Source organism: Trichomycterus rosablanca, chromosome 9 (assembly GCF_030014385.1).
Source record: "Trichomycterus rosablanca isolate fTriRos1 chromosome 9, fTriRos1.hap1, whole genome shotgun sequence".
Classification (NCBI taxonomy): Eukaryota; Metazoa; Chordata; class Actinopteri; order Siluriformes; family Trichomycteridae; genus Trichomycterus; species Trichomycterus rosablanca.
In genome coordinates this window covers 30192062-30211253 of record NC_085996.1, presented here as the reverse complement: position 1 = coordinate 30211253, position 19192 = coordinate 30192062, and the positions used below count along the sequence as shown (strand labels likewise).

The 19192-nt window shown below is 40.8% G+C and overlaps 2 protein-coding genes across 3 annotated transcripts in view; one reads left to right on the top strand and one right to left on the bottom strand.

Moving 5' to 3' along the window:
- Positions 1-19192, bottom strand: part of ppp1r13bb (protein phosphatase 1, regulatory subunit 13Bb) — a 107487-nt gene that overhangs the window by 13517 nt on the left and 74778 nt on the right. For both annotated transcript variants that reach the window (XR_010013733.1, XR_010013734.1), the window contains exons 19-21: positions 18113-18237; positions 16433-16551; positions 15278-15532 (exon numbers count right to left, since the gene is read on the bottom strand). The gene's annotated coding sequence lies outside the window, so the exon portion shown is untranslated. The remainder of the gene's footprint in view (positions 1-15277; positions 15533-16432; positions 16552-18112; positions 18238-19192) is intronic.
- On the top strand, positions 7274-15769 carry ckbb (creatine kinase, brain b). Its single transcript, XM_063002213.1, has 7 exons — positions 7274-7466; positions 13443-13597; positions 13679-13811; positions 13922-14093; positions 14449-14572; positions 14650-14839; positions 15368-15769. Exons 1-7 carry the CDS (start codon positions 7274-7276, stop codon positions 15544-15546), a joined length of 1146 nt encoding a protein of 381 aa, XP_062858283.1. The 3' UTR covers positions 15547-15769.

The following is a 19192-nucleotide window of genomic DNA, read 5'->3' as shown; positions in this document are numbered from 1 at the left end:
AACCTGTTAGAACCAAAGTGCCTTTTTTTTTTTTTTTTTTAAATGGAAAAGATTGGAATAAAGTGTTAGTAAATAAGTACAAATCAGCCTAAGTGTTTAGTAAAAAGGTGTGTTTTTAATCGTTTTTTAAAGACAGCAAGAGACTCAGCTGTTCGGACAGACAGAGGAAGTTCGTTCCACCATTTGGGCGCTAGAACAGATTTTTTAATTCTTTAATACTTATATTGTATGTTTGGTTATTTCTGGTAAATTGATTTCTAATAGGTGCATAAAATCAAAGATACAGTCATGAAATCTCCATAGAGAACTGTTGGCAGTAAAATGGGTTGTAATCTACGGTGGCCGAGAAGTGCAAAACAAATTTACATTTCAGAAAACAAAATTACAAAAAAACAAAAACAAATTTACAACGAAAGCAAAAACAAATTTACAAGTGCTTGGGTACCCAGTGTTTGTAAATGTGTTTTGGCATATGTAAAAGTGTTTCAGCACTTGTAAATTTGTTTTGGCATATGTAAAAGTGTTTCAGCTCTTGTAAATTTGTTTTGGCATATGTAAAAGTGTTTCAGCACTTGTAAATTTGTTTTGGCATATGTAAAAGTGTTTCAGCACTTGTAAATTTGTTTTCGGCATATGTAATTTTGTTTTCTAAAATGTAAATTTGTTTTGCACTTCTCGGCCGCACATTTCTAACGGAAAAGGTAGGGACAATAAACCGGAAGTGCGTGTTGCTTACCAGCTGTCAATCAAACTGTTTGTCAGCGGTAAAGTGAACGGAGTTTGTGATGGTGACGATAAACAAGGTTTTGTCTAGTTTGTGGAAATCATTTATTTATCCAGTTGATCCGCTATTGTTTTTCTTGTGGAAAGTTATTAGATAGTTTGTGCAGACGTTTAGACGTGGCGTGTGCATCTCTATTTACCGTCCGCTCTTCTAAACATCTAAGGAATTCCCACAAGAACAACAAAAGCGAAATAAGGAAAATAATTAACACAAAATGGACAAAACATTGTTTATTAGGGACGGAACATTTGATATCGAGGCTTTAAAGCTTGTTTCACTTTTGAGGGCCAGTGATAGCTCAGTGGTTAAGGTACTGGACTAGTAAACGAAAGGTTCCCGGTTCAAGCCCCGCCATCACCAAGTTGCCACTGTTGGGTCCCTGAGCAAGACCCTTAACCCTCAATTGCTCATTGTGTTCAGCTCATTGTGTAAGTCGCTTTGGATAAAAGCGTCTGCTAAATGCTGAAAATGTAAATGTAAATGTAAATGTAACACTGGACTCAGTGTATCGGAGCTTATATTAAAGCAGCAGCATGTGCGGGACTGATGAAGCTTTGGTGCTGTGTTTTATCTCACTCACTATATAAGAGAGGGGGGGGGCACCTTACACAGTCATGAGAACAAAGGTTTTATTTATGGTGTTTAACATTTATTATTTTTATTCTTTATAATAATAAGTCAGAACCATATTTTAGGCAAAACAACGCACTCTGCCCACTGCGCTACTCATACAGCGGTGTATTAAACAGGTTCTGCTGCTATAACCAGCGCACACACACCGTTACTAAGAATAAAAGTGAACACTACTTAATATAATTCCCACAGTCTCCCATTGATAAAAATACGGAACAAAGCGTCCTGTATCAGTTCAATACAGAACGCGGCGTTTAGTCTCCAAATAAAGGATTGTGTATGTTACAGGACGGTGGGTAACCCTGGTTTGATTGTCTCTTATATAGTGAGTGAGATAAAACACAGCACCAAAGCTTCATCAGTCCCGCACATGCTGCTTTAATATAAGCTCCGATACACTGAGTCCAGTGTTACAAAAGTGAAACAAGCTTTAAAGCCTCGGTATCAGATGTTCCGTCCCTAATAAACAATGTTTTGTCCATTTTGTGTTAATTATTTTCATTATTTCGCTTTTGTTGTTCTTGTGGGAATTCCTTAGATGTTTAGAAGAGCGGACGGTAAATAGAGATGCACACGCCACGTCTAACCGTCTGCACAAACTATCTAATAACTTTCCACAAGAAAAACAATAGCGGATCAACTGGATAAATAAATGATTTCCACAAACTAGACAAAACCTTGTTTATCATCACCATCACAAACTCCGTTCACTTTACCGCTGACAAACAGTTTGATTGACAGCTGGTAAGCAACACGCACTTCCGGTGTTATTGTCCCTACCTTTCCGTCAGAAATGTGCGGCCGAGAAGTGCAAAACAAATTTACATTTTAGAAAACAAAATTACATATGCCGAAAACAAATTTACAAGTGCTGAAACACTTTTACATATGCCAAAACAAATTTACAAGTGCTGAAACACTTTTACATATGCCAAAACAAATTTACAAACACTGGGTACCCAAGCACTTGTAAATTTGTTTTTGCTTTTGTTGTAAATGTTGTTTTTGTTTTTTTGTAATTTTGTTTTCTGAAATGTAAATTTGTTTTGCACTTCTCGGCCACTGTAGTAATCAAATGCTCAGTGACTTTTAAAAGATGGCACTCTTCAAATGAGTCAGCTGGTCACATTAATCTTTAAATTAATGGAATGTGTTGCCGGCAATAAATTAGAAATAAGCATATGTTTACAAAAAATCTTTTTTGGATCTTCATTTATTCAACAGTTAATGATGATTAAATATCTCTACATTGTGCTGTCTTTGACTACCTATAACTATAATCAGTGCTTTCTGTTTTATCTGAATGTACCTACTGTTCCAACTTTTTAAGACTTTATTCGTAGCTATGCCCCCTGTTTAAACCACCACCAGACCTAAGCTGATTACACTGAGCTATTGTCCAGGACACTTACTGAAGGCCTGACTCAACTGCTTCAGGTACTTAAACATTGAATCAACAGTACTATCAGCAAATTAGATTTAGACTATAATCCAGTAGGGCAGCAGTGTGGTAAGGTGGCATGTAAACTGAATGACGCAAAGCAAAATAGGTACTTACACACATACACACACACACTTGCAGACAGTGAAATACCTACAAACTTATATACCTACACACATGCAAACACACATATTTACAAATACACTTGCACACATACACACACACCTACATGCACACACCCAAAACACCTACACACACACACACCTACACACACACATACACACACTGGTGTTTCTGTGTAGCATAACGTACATGCCTGTCCAGCGTCCATCCTTTTTTGACACTTTCCCTCAAGATAAGCAGTCAAGGAAAGACATCACGTGATTAGCTGGAGCCACCACTGGACGCTGTAGTTTAAGTTACAATTTAATGAATGGACTCAGATAGCAGCCAATCAGAAGAGAGCACCGGTGATATAAAAAGCCGGTGAAGCTGCTCATTTTCAGCTTGAGCTCATTTGTGGACTAAAAGAGACTAGTTTTCCTAACGCAAATCAACTAAAGGTATGTTGCTATGTGATTATTGTGTTCTTGCATATATTAGCTAGTTGTCGACATATCATTATAATTTATTTTCATTGTTTACGGACTGCGTATGGATGTTAATTAATTGGAGGTGAAAGAACGTATTCAGTGATTAATTAAAAAAATAAATATATATATATATATACACACAGGTGGAAAATAACGAATTACATTTACTGTAATTGAGTAGTTTTTTTTGTGTACTTGTACTTTTTAAAGTAGATTTTACAACCAGTAATTTTACTTTTACTGAAGTATGTTTTGTATTAGGAATTATAATTCGTTACATTTTAAATAACATCCGTTACTGATTAAAATAAACGCTGAAAATGTCACCGCGTCTGGGAAACTGCTGCAGTGAATTCTGCGATGGGGAGTCGGATCTTTTGGCTCGGTTCCTTTTAAAGAGCCGTTCAAAGAAATGGCAGCGAGAGGCGCTACTGTAACTATAATACAGCCCCGACATTAATATCAATGATGAACAATCATCTAATTCAAACAACACTTAAATGAGGAAAAAAAGATTGCTGTCAAAAGTATACAAATTGACAACAAGTATATTTTAAGAACAAAAATAGTTTAAAATAATTGCAATAAATCATCTGTTGTTTAACTTGTAGCCACTGGGCTTACATTTCATTTCATTACATTCCGCTCGGTAATACGTGATAGAGAAAAAACTACAGGGAAGAGACATACTGTGGTTGCAAATCCTCTCTTGTGCAGAGATGTGTCTGTGTTTGTTTCTGCTAAACGGAATGGGTGGATTACCGCCAATATATATGACTCCCAAAGGCACGACTCGGTTCCTTTCGTTAATTTTAAAGAGCCGTTCAATAGAATCAGATCGTTTACAAACGACCCATCACTAGTGGTTATACAGTTTGAAAAAGTTTTATGGAATGGTCTGTACTACAATGACACATTACACATCCCTATATGTTTTAAATGTTGTATCAACATGTTTTTTCTATTATATTTGAATAAGAAACAACTATTGTGAGATTTATATCCACTTGTCACCCTCCTGTTAAAAAAGTAACTAAGACGTTTACTCTGAGTACATTTTAAATGAGTTACTTTTTACTTGAGTAGATTTTTAGACTAGTAATTTTACTCGTACTTAAGTAAAAATTCATTAAAGTAATAGTACTTTTACTTGAGTACAATATTTTAGTACTCTTTCCACCTCTGTATATACTGTATATATACAGTGTATCACAAAAGTAAGTACACCCCTCACATTTCTGCAAATATTTTATTATATCTTTTCATGGGACAACACTATAGAAATAAAACTTGGATATAACTTGGAGTAGTCAGTGTACAGCTTGTATAGCAGTGTAGATTTACTGTCTTCTGAAAATAACTCAACACACAGCCATTAATGTCTAAATGGCTGGCAACATAAGTGAGTACACCCCACAGTGAACATGTCCAAATTGTGCCCAAAGTGTCAATATTTGTGACCACCATTATTTTCCAGCACTGCCTTAACCCTCCTGGGCATGGAATTCACCAGAGCTGCACAGGTTGCTACTGGAATCCTCTTCCACTCCTCCATGATGACATCACGGAGCTGGTGGATGTTAGACACCTTGAACTCCTCCACCTTCCACTTGAGGATGCGCCACAGGTGCTCAATTGGGTTTAGTCCATCACCTTTACCTTCAGCTTCCTCAGCAAGGCAGTTGTCATCTTGGAGGTTGTGTTTGGGGTCGTTATCCTGTTGGAAAACTGCCATGAGGCCCAGTTTTCAAAGGGAGGGGATCATGCTCTGTTTCAGAATGTCACAGTACATGTTGGAATTCATGTTTCCCTCAATGAACTGCAGCTCCCCAGTGCCAGCAACACTCATGCAGCCCAAGACCATGATGCTACCACCACCATGCTTGACTGTAGGCAAGATACAGTCGTCTTGGTACTTCTCACCAGGGCGCCGCCACACATGCTGGACACCATCTGAGCAAAACAAGTTTATCTTGGTCTCGTCAGACCACAGGGCATTCCAGTAATCCATGTTCTTGGACTGCTTGTCTTCAGCAAACTGTTTGCGGGCTTTCTTGTGCGTCAGCTTCCTTCTGGGATGACGACCATGCAGACCGAGTTGATGCAGTGTGCGGTGTATGGTCTGAGCACTGACAGGCTGACCTCCCACGTCTTCAACCTCTGCAGCAATGCTGGCAGCACTCATGTGTCTATTTTTTAAAGCCAACCTCTGGATATGACGCCGAACACGTGGACTCAACTTCTTTGGTCGACCCTGGCGAAGACTGTTCCGAGTGGAACCTGTCCTGGAAAACCGCTGTATGACCTTGGCCACCATGCTGTAGCTCAGTTTCAGGGTGTTAGCAATCTTCTTATAGCCCAGGCCATCTTTGTGGAGAGCAACAATTCTATTTCTCACATCCTCAGAGAGTTCTTTGCCATGAGGTGCCATGTTGAATATCCAGTGGCCAGTATGAGAGAATTGTACCCAAAACACCAAATTTAACAGCCCTGCTCCCCATTTACACCTGGGACCTTGACACATGACACCAGGGAGGGACAACGACACATTTGGGCACAATTTGGACATGTTCACTGTGGGGTGTACTCACTTATGTTGCCAGCTATTTAGACATTAATGGCTGTGTGTTGAGTTATTTTCAGAAGACAGTAAATCTACACTGCTATACAAGTTGTACACTGACTACTCTAAGTTATATCCAAGTTTCATGTCTATAGTGTTGTCCCATGAAAAGATATAATAAAATATTTGCAGAAATGTGAGGGGTGTACTCACTTTTGTGATACACTGTGTATATATATATATATATATATATATATATATATATATATATATATATATATATATATATATATATATATATATATATATACACACATATCATTCGTCTTTGTATTCAGTTAATTATTGCGTTATGTGCATCACCTTCGGGTAGGAAAGTGCAGTCAAATAGAAGCAGAACTTTTTCCAATTATCATCATTAGCATTGTTTCAATTCCGTCAGTGGATCAGTAACGTATCATGCGTATTTGGAACCCTGCGCAATTACGCACAGCGCAGTGGCGGTTCTGGGAAGGGGGCTGCAGCGGGGGCCAGTGCCACTGTGACAACCAGCTTGGCCCCCCCTACGGCCCCCTAATGAGTGAGTCACCTCACTCTTGCGAACACACGGCGTCAAAGCTGCACACCAAAGTAACCCACATTTTCCAGTCGGACCTTTTTAAGGGGTTTTTAGACTGAAAACTGCATAAATAAAATGTTGAATTCTATTGAATATCGACTGTTTCCTCTTAATGCCCACAATGCACATTTGGGCAGAAAGTAATTGGCCCCTCTAACACAGCCTCTGGCCTCTGCATGCCACCCCCTCCCCCACCCCCACCCCCCTCACATGGTCTACAACCGCCACTGGCACAGCATATAGGGAACACTGCGCAATTACGCATACGTTTTGGAGAAGGAAGAAGAATGACAGATTTATTTACAACCTTGCATATGATCAACTTCACACAACACACCCAAACACATTCAAATTAAAAATGACAAAACTAGCGCTTTAATTCCTTTTTGCACGTTTACTGCGAATGAAGGAGGGAGGGAGAAACCTCGAATACTTGAATCTAAGCCAAGACCGTAATCACAACATATATTGGGGGACACGTCCCCTAAAATGTCCCCCTAATATTCTGATGTTAAAATTATTTATAAACATCCACACACGTGCTATGAGTAAAGTTAGGATCTGTCAGTGTTTACATCCCCCCCCATGTTCAGTTCATGGCTGATACATATATGCGTGTCTCCTTTAGCTCTGAGCAGCCATGCCTTTCAGCAACACCCACAACAAATACAAAATGAACTACTCGGATGAGCAGGAGTATCCTGATCTGAGCAAGCACAACAACCTCATGGCCAAGGTGCTCACCCCAGAGATGTACGCAAACCTGCGTGATAAAGAAACCTCCAGCGGATTCACTCTAGACGATGTGATTCAGACCGGGATTGATACCAAAGGTAAGAGCTCAGAATGTGTCTCTGTGCGCTGTGGCTGTTTATTTCAGTTCACTTTTTTTATCCGTTTACCTTTTTTGCTCCATTTGATCACCTGTTACAGATGAGGAGTAAGCTGAGGTAAAGGAGTCTATAGATTTTATCCTCAGCAAGCATATTTTGTGATGCTGGCTGACGGTGACTCTAGGTCCAAAGAATCCCTGTTTTCCCTACCAGTGACCTTGTAATAAAGCTGTTGTGTAATCCAGAGCATCCAAGAACCAGTCTAATACTTGTATAATATTTTTACTTATATACAGTGTATCACAAAAGTGAGTACACCCCTCACATTTCTGCAGATATTTAAGTATATCTTTTCATGGGACAACACTGACAAAATGACACTTTGACACAATGAAAAGTAGTCTGTGTGCAGCTTATCTAACAGTGTAAATTTATTCTTCCCTCAAAATAACTCAATATACAGCCATTAATGTCTAAACCACCGGCAACAAAAGTGAGTACACCCCTTAGTGAAAGTTCCTGAAGTGTCAATATTTTGTGTGGCCACCATTATTTCCCAGAACTGCCTTAACTCTCCTGGGCATGGAGTTTACCAGAGCTTCACAGGTTGCCACTGGAATGCTTTTCCACTCCTCCATGACGACATCACGGAGCTGGCGGATATTCGAGACTTTGCGCTCCTCCACCTTCCACTTGAGGATGCCCCAAAGATGTTCTATTGGGTTTAGGTCTGGAGACATGCTTGGCCAGTCCATCACCTTTACCCTCAGCCTCTTCAATAAAGCAGTGGTCGTCTTAGAGGTGTGTTTGGGGTCATTATCATGCTGGAACACTGCCCTGCGACCCAGTTTCCGGAGGGAGGGGATCATGCTCTGCTTCAGTATTTCACAGTACTTATTGGAGTTCATGTGTCCCTCAATGAAATGTAACTCCCCAACACCTGCTGCACTCATGCAGCCCCAGACCATGGCATTCCCACCACCATGCTTGACTGTAGGCATGACACACTTATCTTTGTACTCCTCACCTGATTGCCGCCACACATGCTTGAGACCATCTGAACCAAACAAATTAATCTTGGTCTCATCAGACCATAGGACATGGTTCCAGTAATCCATGTCCTTTGTTGACATGTCTTCAGCAAACTGTTTGCGGGCTTTCTTGTGTAGAGACTTCAGAAGAGGCTTCCTTCTGGGGTGACAGCCATGCAGACCAATTTGATGTAGTGTGCGGCGTATGGTCTGAGCACTGACAGGCTGACCCCCCACCTTTTCAATCTCTGCAGCAATGCTGACAGCACTCCTGCGCCTATCTTTCAAAGACAGCAGTCGGATGTGACGCTGAGCACGTGCACTCAGCTTCTTTGGACGACCAACGCGAGGTCTGTTCTGAGTGGACCCTGCTCTTTTAAAACGGTGGATGATCTTGGCCACTGTGCTGCAGCTCAGTTTCAGGGTGTTGGCAATCTTCTTGTAGCCTTGGCCATCTTCATGTAGCGCAACAATTCGTCTTTTAAGATCCTCAGAGAGTTCTTTGCCATGAGGTGCCATGTTGGAACTTTCAGTGACCAGTATGAGAGAGTGTGAGAGCTGTACTACTAAATTGAACACACCTGCTCCCTATGCACACCTGAGACCTAGTAACACTAACGAGTCACATGACATTTTGGAGGGAAAATGACAAGCAGTGCTCAATTTGGACATTTAGGGGTGTAGTCTCTTAGGGGTGTACTCACTTTTGTTGCCGGTGGTTTAGACATTAATGGCTGTATATTGAGTTATTTTGAGGGAAGAATAAATTTACACTGTTAGATAAGCTGCACACAGACTACTTTTCATTGTGTCAAAGTGTCATTTTGTCAGTGTTGTCCCATGAAAAGATATACTTAAATATCTGCAGAAATGTGAGGGGTGTACTCACTTTTGTGATACACTGTACATACAGTATACACTTACAGTGTATCACAAAAGTGAGTACACCCCTCACATTTCTGCAAATATTTCATTATATCTTTTCATGGGACAACACTATAGACATGAAACTTGGATATAACTTAGAGTAGTCAGTGTACAACTTGTATAGCAGTGTAGATTTACTGTCTTCTGAAAATAACTCAACACACAGCCATTAATGTCTAAATGGCTGGCAACATAAGTGAGTACACCCCACAGTGAACATGTCCAAATTGTGCCCAAATGTGTCGTTGTCCCTCCCTGGTGTCATGTGTCAAGGTCCCAGGTGTAAATGGGGAGCAGGGCTGTTAAATTTGGTGTTTTGGGTACAATTCTCTCATACTGGCCACTGGATATTCAACATGGCACCTCATGGCAAAGAACTCTCTGAGGATGTGAGAAATAGAATTGTTGCTCCCCACAAAGATGGCCTGGGCTATAAGAAGATTGCTAACACCCTGAAACTGAGCTACAGCATGGTGGCCAAGGTCATACAGCGGTTTTCCAGGACAGGTTCCACTCGGAACAGGCTTCGCCAGGGTCGACCAAAGAAGTTGAGTCCACGTGTTCGGCGTCATATCCAGAGGTTGGCTTTAAAAAATAGACACATGAGTGCTGCCAGCATTGCTGCAGAGGTTGAAGACGTGGGAGGTCAGCCTGTCAGTGCTCAGACCATACGCCGCACACTGCATCAACTCGGTCTGCATGGTCGTCTTCCCAGAAGGAAGCTGACGCACAAGAAAGCCAGCAAACAGTTTGCTGAAGACAAGCAGTCCAAGAACATGGATTACTGGAATGCCCTGTGGTCTGACGAGACCAAGATAAACTTGTTTGGCTCAGATGGTGTCCAGCATGTGTGGCGGCGCCCTGGTGAGAAGTACCAAGACAACTGTATCTTGCCTACAGTCAAGCATGGTGGTGGTAGCATCATGGTCTTGGGCTGCATGAGTGTTGCTGGCACTGGGGAGCTGCAGTTCATTGAGGGAAACATGAATTCCAACATGTACTGTGACATTCTGAAACAGAGCATGATCCCCTCCCTTCGAAAACTGGGCCTCATGGCAGTTTTCCAACAGGATAACGACCCCAAACACAACCTCCAAGATGACAACTGCCTTGCTGAGGAAGCTGAAGGTAAAGGTGATGGACTAAACCCAATTGAGCACCTGTGGCGCATCCTCAAGTGGAAGGTGGAGGAGTTCAAGGTGTCTAACATCCACCAGCTCCGTGATGTCATCATGGAGGAGTGGAAGAGGATTCCAGTAGCAACCTGTGCAGCTCTGGTGAATTCCATGCCCAGGAGGGTTAAGGCAGTGCTGGATAATAATGGTGGTCACACAAAATATTGACACTTTGGGCACAATTTGGACATGTTCACTGTGGGGTGTACTCACTTATGTTGCCAGCCATTTAGACATTAATGGCTGTGTGTTGAGTTATTTTCAGAAGACAGTAAATCTACACTGCTATACAAGTTGTACACTGACTACTCTAAGTTATATCCAAGTTTTATTTCTATAGTGTTGTCCCATGAAAAGATATAATGAAATATTTGCAGAAATGTGAGGGGTGTACTCACTTTTGTGATACACTGTATATATTTATATACAGTATACATACAGTATATAAGTATACATACGTTGGCAGTTGTAGCCTAGTGGTTAAGGTACTGGACTAATAATCAAAAGGTCATCAGCTCCAGTGCCACTGCCAGGTTGTCACTGTTGGGCCCTTGGGCAAGGCCCTTAACCCTTAACCCTCAATTGCTTAGACAATATACTGTCACAGTACTGTAAGTTGCTTTGGATAAAAAGCATCTGCTAAATGTTGAAAATGTAAATGTCATGGTTGTAAAATGCCTATGGTCAGGTGTCCAGCTTTCTACAAGGCAGCTGTAGCCTAGTGATTAAGGTACTAGACTAGTAATCGAAAGGTCGCTGGTTCAAACCCCACCACTGCAAGGTTGCCATTGTTATGCCCTTGAGGGAAGCCCTTAACCTTCAATTGCTTAGAAGATATATACTGTCCCTGTAAGTCGCTTTGGATAAAAGCGTCTGCTAAATGCCAAAAATGTAAAATATAAATGTACGTATGTAAGGTTTAGTACGAGTTTTTTACAGTCCGACAGTGGTAAGGGATCATGGCATGATCGTTATGGTTTTTCAAGGTTTTTCATATCAATCACTGTTTTTGGTAGAAATTATATTTATACATGGCAAAAAACTTACTAGTAGATGTAGTAGAGTAATAAAAAACCAACAGACCCAACCATCATGACATGCATGCTGCTGATTCTGTGTAATTGAATAAGTAACTAAAAGGGGCGTGTTCAAAATAATAGCAGTGTAAAGTTCAATTAGTGAGGTCATTCATTCTGTGAAAAAATGGGTGTCAAACAGGTGGCCCTTATTAAAGTATAAAAGCAGCAGATGTTGTACATGCTGGTTATGGTGCATTTCTCTCTAAAAAACAGAGTGAAATGGGTCGTTCCAGACATTGTTCAGCAGAACAGCGTACTTTGATTAAAAAGTCGATTGGAGAGGGAAAAACATAAAAAAGTGCAGAAAATTATAGGCTGCTCAGCTAAAATGATTCAAATGCTTTAAAATGGCAACCAAAACCAGAAAGGCGTGGAAGAAAATGGAAAACTACCATTCGGATGGATTGAAGAATAGCCAAAATGGCAAAGACTCAGCCAATGATCAGCTCCAGGGAGATCAAAGAAGGTCTAAAGTTACCTAAGAGTACTGTGACAGTTAGAAGACGCCTGTGTGAAGCCAAGCTATCGGCAAGAAGCCCCCGCAAAGTCCCATTGTTGCAAAAACGACATGTGCTGAAGAGGTTACAATTTTCCAAAGAACACATTCACTGGCCTAAAGAGAAATGGCGCAACATTTTGTGGACTGATGAAAGCAAGATTGTTCTTTTTGGGTCTAGTGGCCGCAGACAGTTTGTCAGACGACCCCCGAACACTGAATTCAAGCCACAGTACACTGAAGACAGTGAAGCATGGTGGCGCAAGCATCATGATATGGGGATGTTTCTCATACTATGGTGTCGGGCCTATTTATCGCATACCAGGGATCATGGATCAGTTTGAATACATCCAAATACTTGAAGAGGTCAAGTTGCCTCATGCTAAAGAGGAAATGCCCCTGAAATGGATGTTTCAACAAGACAATGACCCCAAACACACCAGTAAGCATGCAACATCTTGGTTTCAGACCAACAAGATGAATGTTATGGACTGGCCAGCCCAATCTCCGGACCTTAAACCAATAGAAAACTTGTGGGGTGACTTAAAAAATGCTGTGTCTGAGGCAAAACCAAGAAATGCAGAGGAATTGTGGAATGTGGTCCAATCGTCCTGGGCTGGAATACCTGTTCACAGGTGCCAGAAGTTGGTTGACTCCATGAAACAGATGTGAAGCAATTCTCAGAAACAATGGTTATACAACTGATTATTAGTTTAGTGGTTTACAGGAAAGCTAAATATTGAAGCATTTTTCAGTTTAAACAGTAAATGTTTGAGTTTGTAAAGAAAAATGCAGACACTGCTATTTTTTTGAACAGCCTAATATTCCCTTTTCTTCACTTTCTGTAAAGTAATAACACATTTGATCAATTTTAATTCATGTTTTGATTTGGAAAAGAATATGCAGTGTTGTCAATGCATTTGTGTGTATGAAAATAAAAGCTATTATAAGAATTCTGAGCTTTATTAACTTTTTTAAACACACTGCTATTATTTTGAACACAACTGTAGGTGTCCATGCTTGAGCAGTTGTAGTTAGCATCACACAAGATACTGATTCAACATTTTAGGCTATTATCTGCCTAGATGTACTTGTTACCAGATTGGTCCACCCTTCACTACAGGTAAGACAGACATAGTGGCTTTAAATAAGGTTGTGCTACTGGATCTGTTCCTCCAGTTAATTAATGATCTGGTTGACATTACTAAACAGCATTGCATATTCCTAACACTGGTTAGTTTTCCAATATGCACCTACCTATCTTCTAGGCCACACATTTATCATGTCTGTGGGTTGTGTTGCGGGAGACGAGGAGTCATATGAGGTGTTCAAAGAGCTCCTAGACCCTGTAATTGAAGAACGCCATGGAGGCCACAAGCCCACAGACAAGCACAAGACCGACCTTGACCCAGACAAAATTCAGGTATTTGTCAATTAAAGTTTCAACTCTTATTTGCTACATGTGGCCAGTTTTAGTTAAACTCTTAAATTGAATTTGTCTTAGGGTGGAGATGATCTCGACCCAGACTACGTTCTGAGCTCCAGAGTGCGAACTGGCAGGAGCATCCGTGGCTTCTGCTTGTCTCCTCACTGTAGCCGTGGAGAGAGACGTAGTGTTGAAAATCTGGCTGTTGAGGGTAGGCAAAAGGATGTTTTATAAACCTGTTGTACCCGAATGACCAACACACTAACCCGCATTAAATCAACCAGACCTACAAAAGTCTTGTTGCATTTGCTCGTTTTACAGCGCTTAGCAGCCTGGATGGTGAATTCAATGGAAAGTACTATGCCCTGAGAAACATGACTGAGGAAGACCAACAGCAGCTGATTGACGATCACTTTCTGTTTGACAAGCCTGTGTCCCCACTATTGTTGGCCTCTGGGATGGCTCGTGACTGGCCCGATGCCAGGGGGATATGGTGAGAACTGGCAAATGTAATGCAAATTTAACCTGATTTTTTTGTTTTACAATGAGCCTTACTTAATAAATATGAACATTTGGACAATATGTTAACTTCTGTGCAGATTCCACCAAACATTTCGGAGATACTCCGTCCTGGTCGGTTCTTAGTACGATACATGCATATTGGCTTTAGAATAGATATATACTGGGGTACAACAAAATTTCGTATTGCTTTCTTATAAAGGTCTTGGTTGCAAGCAGCAGTAATTTACATATTTACAGAAGGTTAAGAGGTATGAATATTAATAAATAGGAAGACACTCTCTTTCTAAGTAGGATCAAGTAAGTTTACTTATGCTCCTTGCTGTAAGGCACAACGATGACAAGACATTTCTGGTCTGGGTGAATGAGGAGGACCATCTCCGTGTCATCTCCATGCAGAAAGGTGCCAACATGAAGGAAGTCTTCGCTCGCTTCTGCACGGGTCTTTCAAAAGTAGGTGGTGCAACAAACTTGCAAATGCAATTTAAAGAAGACATGAAATTTCAAAGCATTGTTTCCATTGCCTTTAGATCGAGTCTGTCTTCAAAGAGAGGGGCCATGAGTTTATGTGGAACGAGCACCTGGGCTACATCCTCACCTGCCCATCTAACCTAGGAACAGGTCTGCGAGCTGGTGTCCATGTCAAGCTGACTAATCTGAGCAAACATGAGAGTTTCGATAAAATTCTCAATAAATTGAGGCTTCAGAGGCGTGGAACAGGTATGGTATTAATTCACTGTTTGCTTCATTTAAGGTTCCGCTTTTTTATATTTTGGTTACAAACGGTGAGGGTGGGAGGAGTAGTGACTGATCATGTCTGAGAGACTGAGAGACAGAGAGAGCTTATAGTCTGGATTTAGCGCCATTTGATTTCCACCTTTTTGGATGCTCAAAGAAGCTTTAAGGGGAAGAAGATTTTCATGTGATGAATATATGCAAGCAGCGGTCCATCAGTGGCTACACGCTCAACCAAAAACATTGTTTGCTGATGGCATTAATATGTTGGTACGATGCTGGAAAAAATGCACTGGAAGGTAACTATGTGGAAAGGTGATGTAATTTTTTTTTTGAAATTCCTAATAAAGAGTTCAAAAAAAAGTGCAGAAACTTTTTAAAGAACCCTCGTACTAGGTGGAATATATTATTTAAAATGCCTACCTAGTCATTAATCTGGCACTTCTGTATTGTTAAACTCAACACTTTCATCTCTGCTTTCTTTGGTAACACTATTTTTGCTATCCAATCCAGGTGGTGTAGACACTGCTGCAGTGGATGGCGTCTATGACATCTCTAACGCCGACCGGCTAGGCTTCTCCGAGGTGGAGTTGGTACAGATGGTGGTTGATGGAGTCAAGCTCTTGATAGAAATGGAGAAATGTCTTGAGGCTGGCCAGTCAATTGACGATCTCATGCCTGAGCAAAAATGAACACTGGTTTTAGAACACAATCCAAACTTCTCCTTCGGCCCCCTCCAAATCCAGTCATATTAAAGTTCTACTACTACTACTACTACTACTACTACTACTACTATATTAAGAAGCACTCTGGCCAAGTTAGTTGCACTAAAGTTAAATGAGTCTTCCATCGGCCCAAAGGATTTTGCTCTTACAGCGTCTTAAGGATGACTAACACCTGAAATAAAGTCTCTTTGGCCCATGGAATTGCTTGTGATGTTTTTTCCTGTTTGAACTCTATTTACTGTAAAAGAAATCATCTTAAAAGGGGTTCATTTGCCAAGCTTTCCAATGTGGCACTGGCACATTTGTCTAGTTTTTTGGTGGCTAATATAAAGAGTAGCATTTGCAATACCACTCAGAGGGCCACTTGACTGCTCCCCTGCTCACCATTAGTCTCGTCTAGCAGCAAGCATTGACTTAATTCTCTCTAATACAGCCCATTCCAGCTACAAATGATGGTGGATTTACCAGTTTATGGCCTTTTTGGGTGTGTCAGTTACCTAATGTCTACCTGTAATGCCATTATTGTCCAGCTGAAGCACATCAGCTGTTTAAATACAAATATCTGTAAATAGGTTAAGCTGTTGTAGCTTGGTGTTTTTTTTTCTTGCCCATTATGCACGTTCTCACATATTGCTGTATAGGCATCATGCTGTATAGGCATCATAGCCTTTGCCACTGTGTTGAACTGCTCTCTAATGGTTGATATGAAAACTGCTATGAAAAGTTTCATTTACTTTTAATTGTAGAGCAATACGTCTTTAAAACCTACAGTATACTTCTGGTGTAAGCTATACCCTATCACAAATATTAAGTCATTTCCAATTCCTGATTTCAACTCTTCTGCTGCTTTTACCTTCTCAACCTAGGAGCGCTGCAGACAATCCTGACTCCAATCCCCCTCCTTTTTACAGCTGCCAGCGACAGACTCATTCAGAGAGTCCGTCAATCCACCACTTATCCACCACGCTCGACCTGCCAGCAGGGGACACATTTGCAAGAGACGTAAGGAACCCTGTTGACCTCGGGCATGACCATCTGTGCCTGTTAGACGCCCAACCAGGTTGATAGCACAGCTAAGATTCAAATTTGAGTGGCAAAAACCGTAATGACCCTTTGTGCAGTCATTCTTCTGAATAAGTTTGCCATATCAATCACTTGTAGCCCTCAGGTCTGGAAGAATTTCATTCTCACGGTGTTCCATGCAGCTAAACCTTTGATCAGGATGTAATTAATGTACAAACAGTAAGTCTACATTTAAATTTAGCTCCACAGAACACATGTTCCTCACTCTCTAACTAAAGTGTCTGCTTACGTACCTATATCTAAATGAACAAAGACTCTTTTTCAATAAAGATTTTTTGGACACTTTACCTTAAAGCACTTAACCAAAACTAGCCAGGGTTAGTGACATAATTATACATATTTTGTGGTTCCCAACCTGTATTTCAATTACGTGTCATTTTGTGAAGTGTAAATCTCATTTTCCCAAAACCTCACCATTCATCTCTAATGATAGAACACATAAGAGGAGGACAGGTTTCAACGGGTCAAGTACATCAACCAATCTGTGTAAAGTCCTTGTGGATCCCAGAGGCTTGTTTTCTCATAAACACTCAAAATTAGCTTCATTTTCAGTCAAGCCAGGCTTATATACAATTTAGACATCCAACAGAAAATTAGAAGAAGAGCTCAACTGTAATAATACTTGTCCAGTGACAAGATACAAAACTATTTCAAGGACTATTCAGCTCAATTGTAATGGTCAAGTCACATCAAACTGCTGGGCTTTAGACTGGGAATGTGAGTAAGATTGCAATTAACTGGATTAAATCAAACTGGATTTTAGGAAAATATATTAATAAATGTTAATAAAAGTAATAATAAGTGTGAAGCACGTATGTGGCCCCACTGCTCCAGGGAATTTGGGTTCAAACCTTACATCGAATGTGTGTGTGATGCCCGGAAGTGAACTGGTGCCCAGTGTTTAAGTTAGGCTGCAGACTTAATGACTGACAAATGACTGAATTAAGTTGAAATCTGACAGGGTAATGGCTTTTATTTATTTTCTCCCAATTTAGAGGAGTCAGTTTATCTTCCTCTGCTGGGGGATCCCTGATTGCAGTCGAGGTGGGTATATTGCCTTCTCCGACTCGCGCACACAGGTTCTGCACAGGTGCCTCTCTATCTGCTAATCAGGGTCCTTACACAGCGTTTGAAGACCCAACCCACATAGTCCGGTCAACCCACCCTAGCAGAAACGTGTCTGCTGCAGGCACTGATAATTATGCCCACTAGATGGCGCCCAGCCGACCAGTGGCAACGCAGAGTTTTGAACCGAGGAGTTCAGAATCTTGGCGTTGTTTGCTAGCGGAACATCCCGCTGCGCCACTTGGGCGGCTAGGAAAATGCCTTTTAAAGAAACATTTATCATGTTACCAGGTCATAGCATGTGGTCCTGGTTACAAACTTTAACCATTATCTTTAAAATTTAAAAGAAACCGATGTATCTTTTTTGGGACTTCACTGTTCATACCTGTATGATTTCAAGCCTCCTGCTGCTGTCCTAGAGTAAGTTGTTAAAAGAAGTCCTGTCTGTCCCTAACACTATTCTGTAGTTGGCAAAGAAGAGCTCTTGCACTGTGGAACATCTCATGATGCCTTTTTGTCAGAGAAAGAGAAGAGAATAAAACAAGACTGCATTTAATATTAGCTGAACTTATTTTCTCTTTATTTGTGCACACGTAGAGGATTGAGTGTTTATGCCACACACAGTTCAGCAATCATCAGTTACACCTCCTCACTGTTTTTACAGGTGAACTCCAGGGTAAAGCTCGGTACTGCATCTGAGACAGGGCAAGATCAGCTCACAAGACTTTCAAAAGGAGCGTGAGGAAACTGAAAGGAACTAACAGTAGCAATGTAATGCAATGTTCAAAAACAATACAGTGCAAAACAATGTTAATCTGTGTTCAGCTCATACTTTTAGATCTGCAAATGTAGAAAAATAATTAAAGCTGCAAACCAATGTAGTGCTTTTTTGGCAAAGTCTAATTTTACCAAAATCAAAGTAATAGCTCAAATCTTACACTGTCTGTTTTGTTACTGTTAACCAGGGTTGGCCAAAACACTATAAAGGTATATATGGCTGAAAATTAGACAAATTGTACCAAATATTTTCAGTAACATATTCTGATAAAATACATTTATTACCTTAAAAATACATTTTAATAGAATTTTAAAAAGAGTGGGGGGGTCGTGCCAACAAACTATTGCATGACTTGTGTGTATATATATTTATAACATTATGACCACTGAAAGATTAAAGTAAATAACACTGATTATCTCTTCATCACAGCACCTGTTAGTGGGTGGGATATATTAGGCAGCAAGCGAACATTTTATCCTCAAAATTGACGTGTTAGAAGCAGGAAAAATGGGTAAGCGTAAGGATTTCAGCGAGTTCGACAAGGGCCAAATTGTGATGGCTAGACAACTGGGTCAGGGCAGATCTTGTGGGGCGTTCCCAATCTGCAGTGGCCAGTATCTATCAAAAGTGGTCCAAGGAAGGAACAGTGGTAAACCGGCGACAGGGTCATGAGCAACCAAGGCGCAT

What these genes read in the sequence shown, in the direction of transcription:
- ckbb (XM_063002213.1), top strand. Translation starts at nt 7,274, where the DNA reads ATGCCTTTCAGCAACACCCACAACAAATACAAAATGAACTACTCGGAT. An exon ending in TGAAAATCTGGCTGTTGAGG is followed by an intron (nt 13,812 to 13,921) that starts GTAGGCAAAAGG and finishes CTCGTTTTACAG; the next exon opens with CGCTTAGCAGCCTGGATGGT. An exon ending in GCTTCAGAGGCGTGGAACAG is followed by an intron (nt 14,840 to 15,367) that starts GTATGGTATTAA and finishes TATCCAATCCAG; the next exon opens with GTGGTGTAGACACTGCTGCA.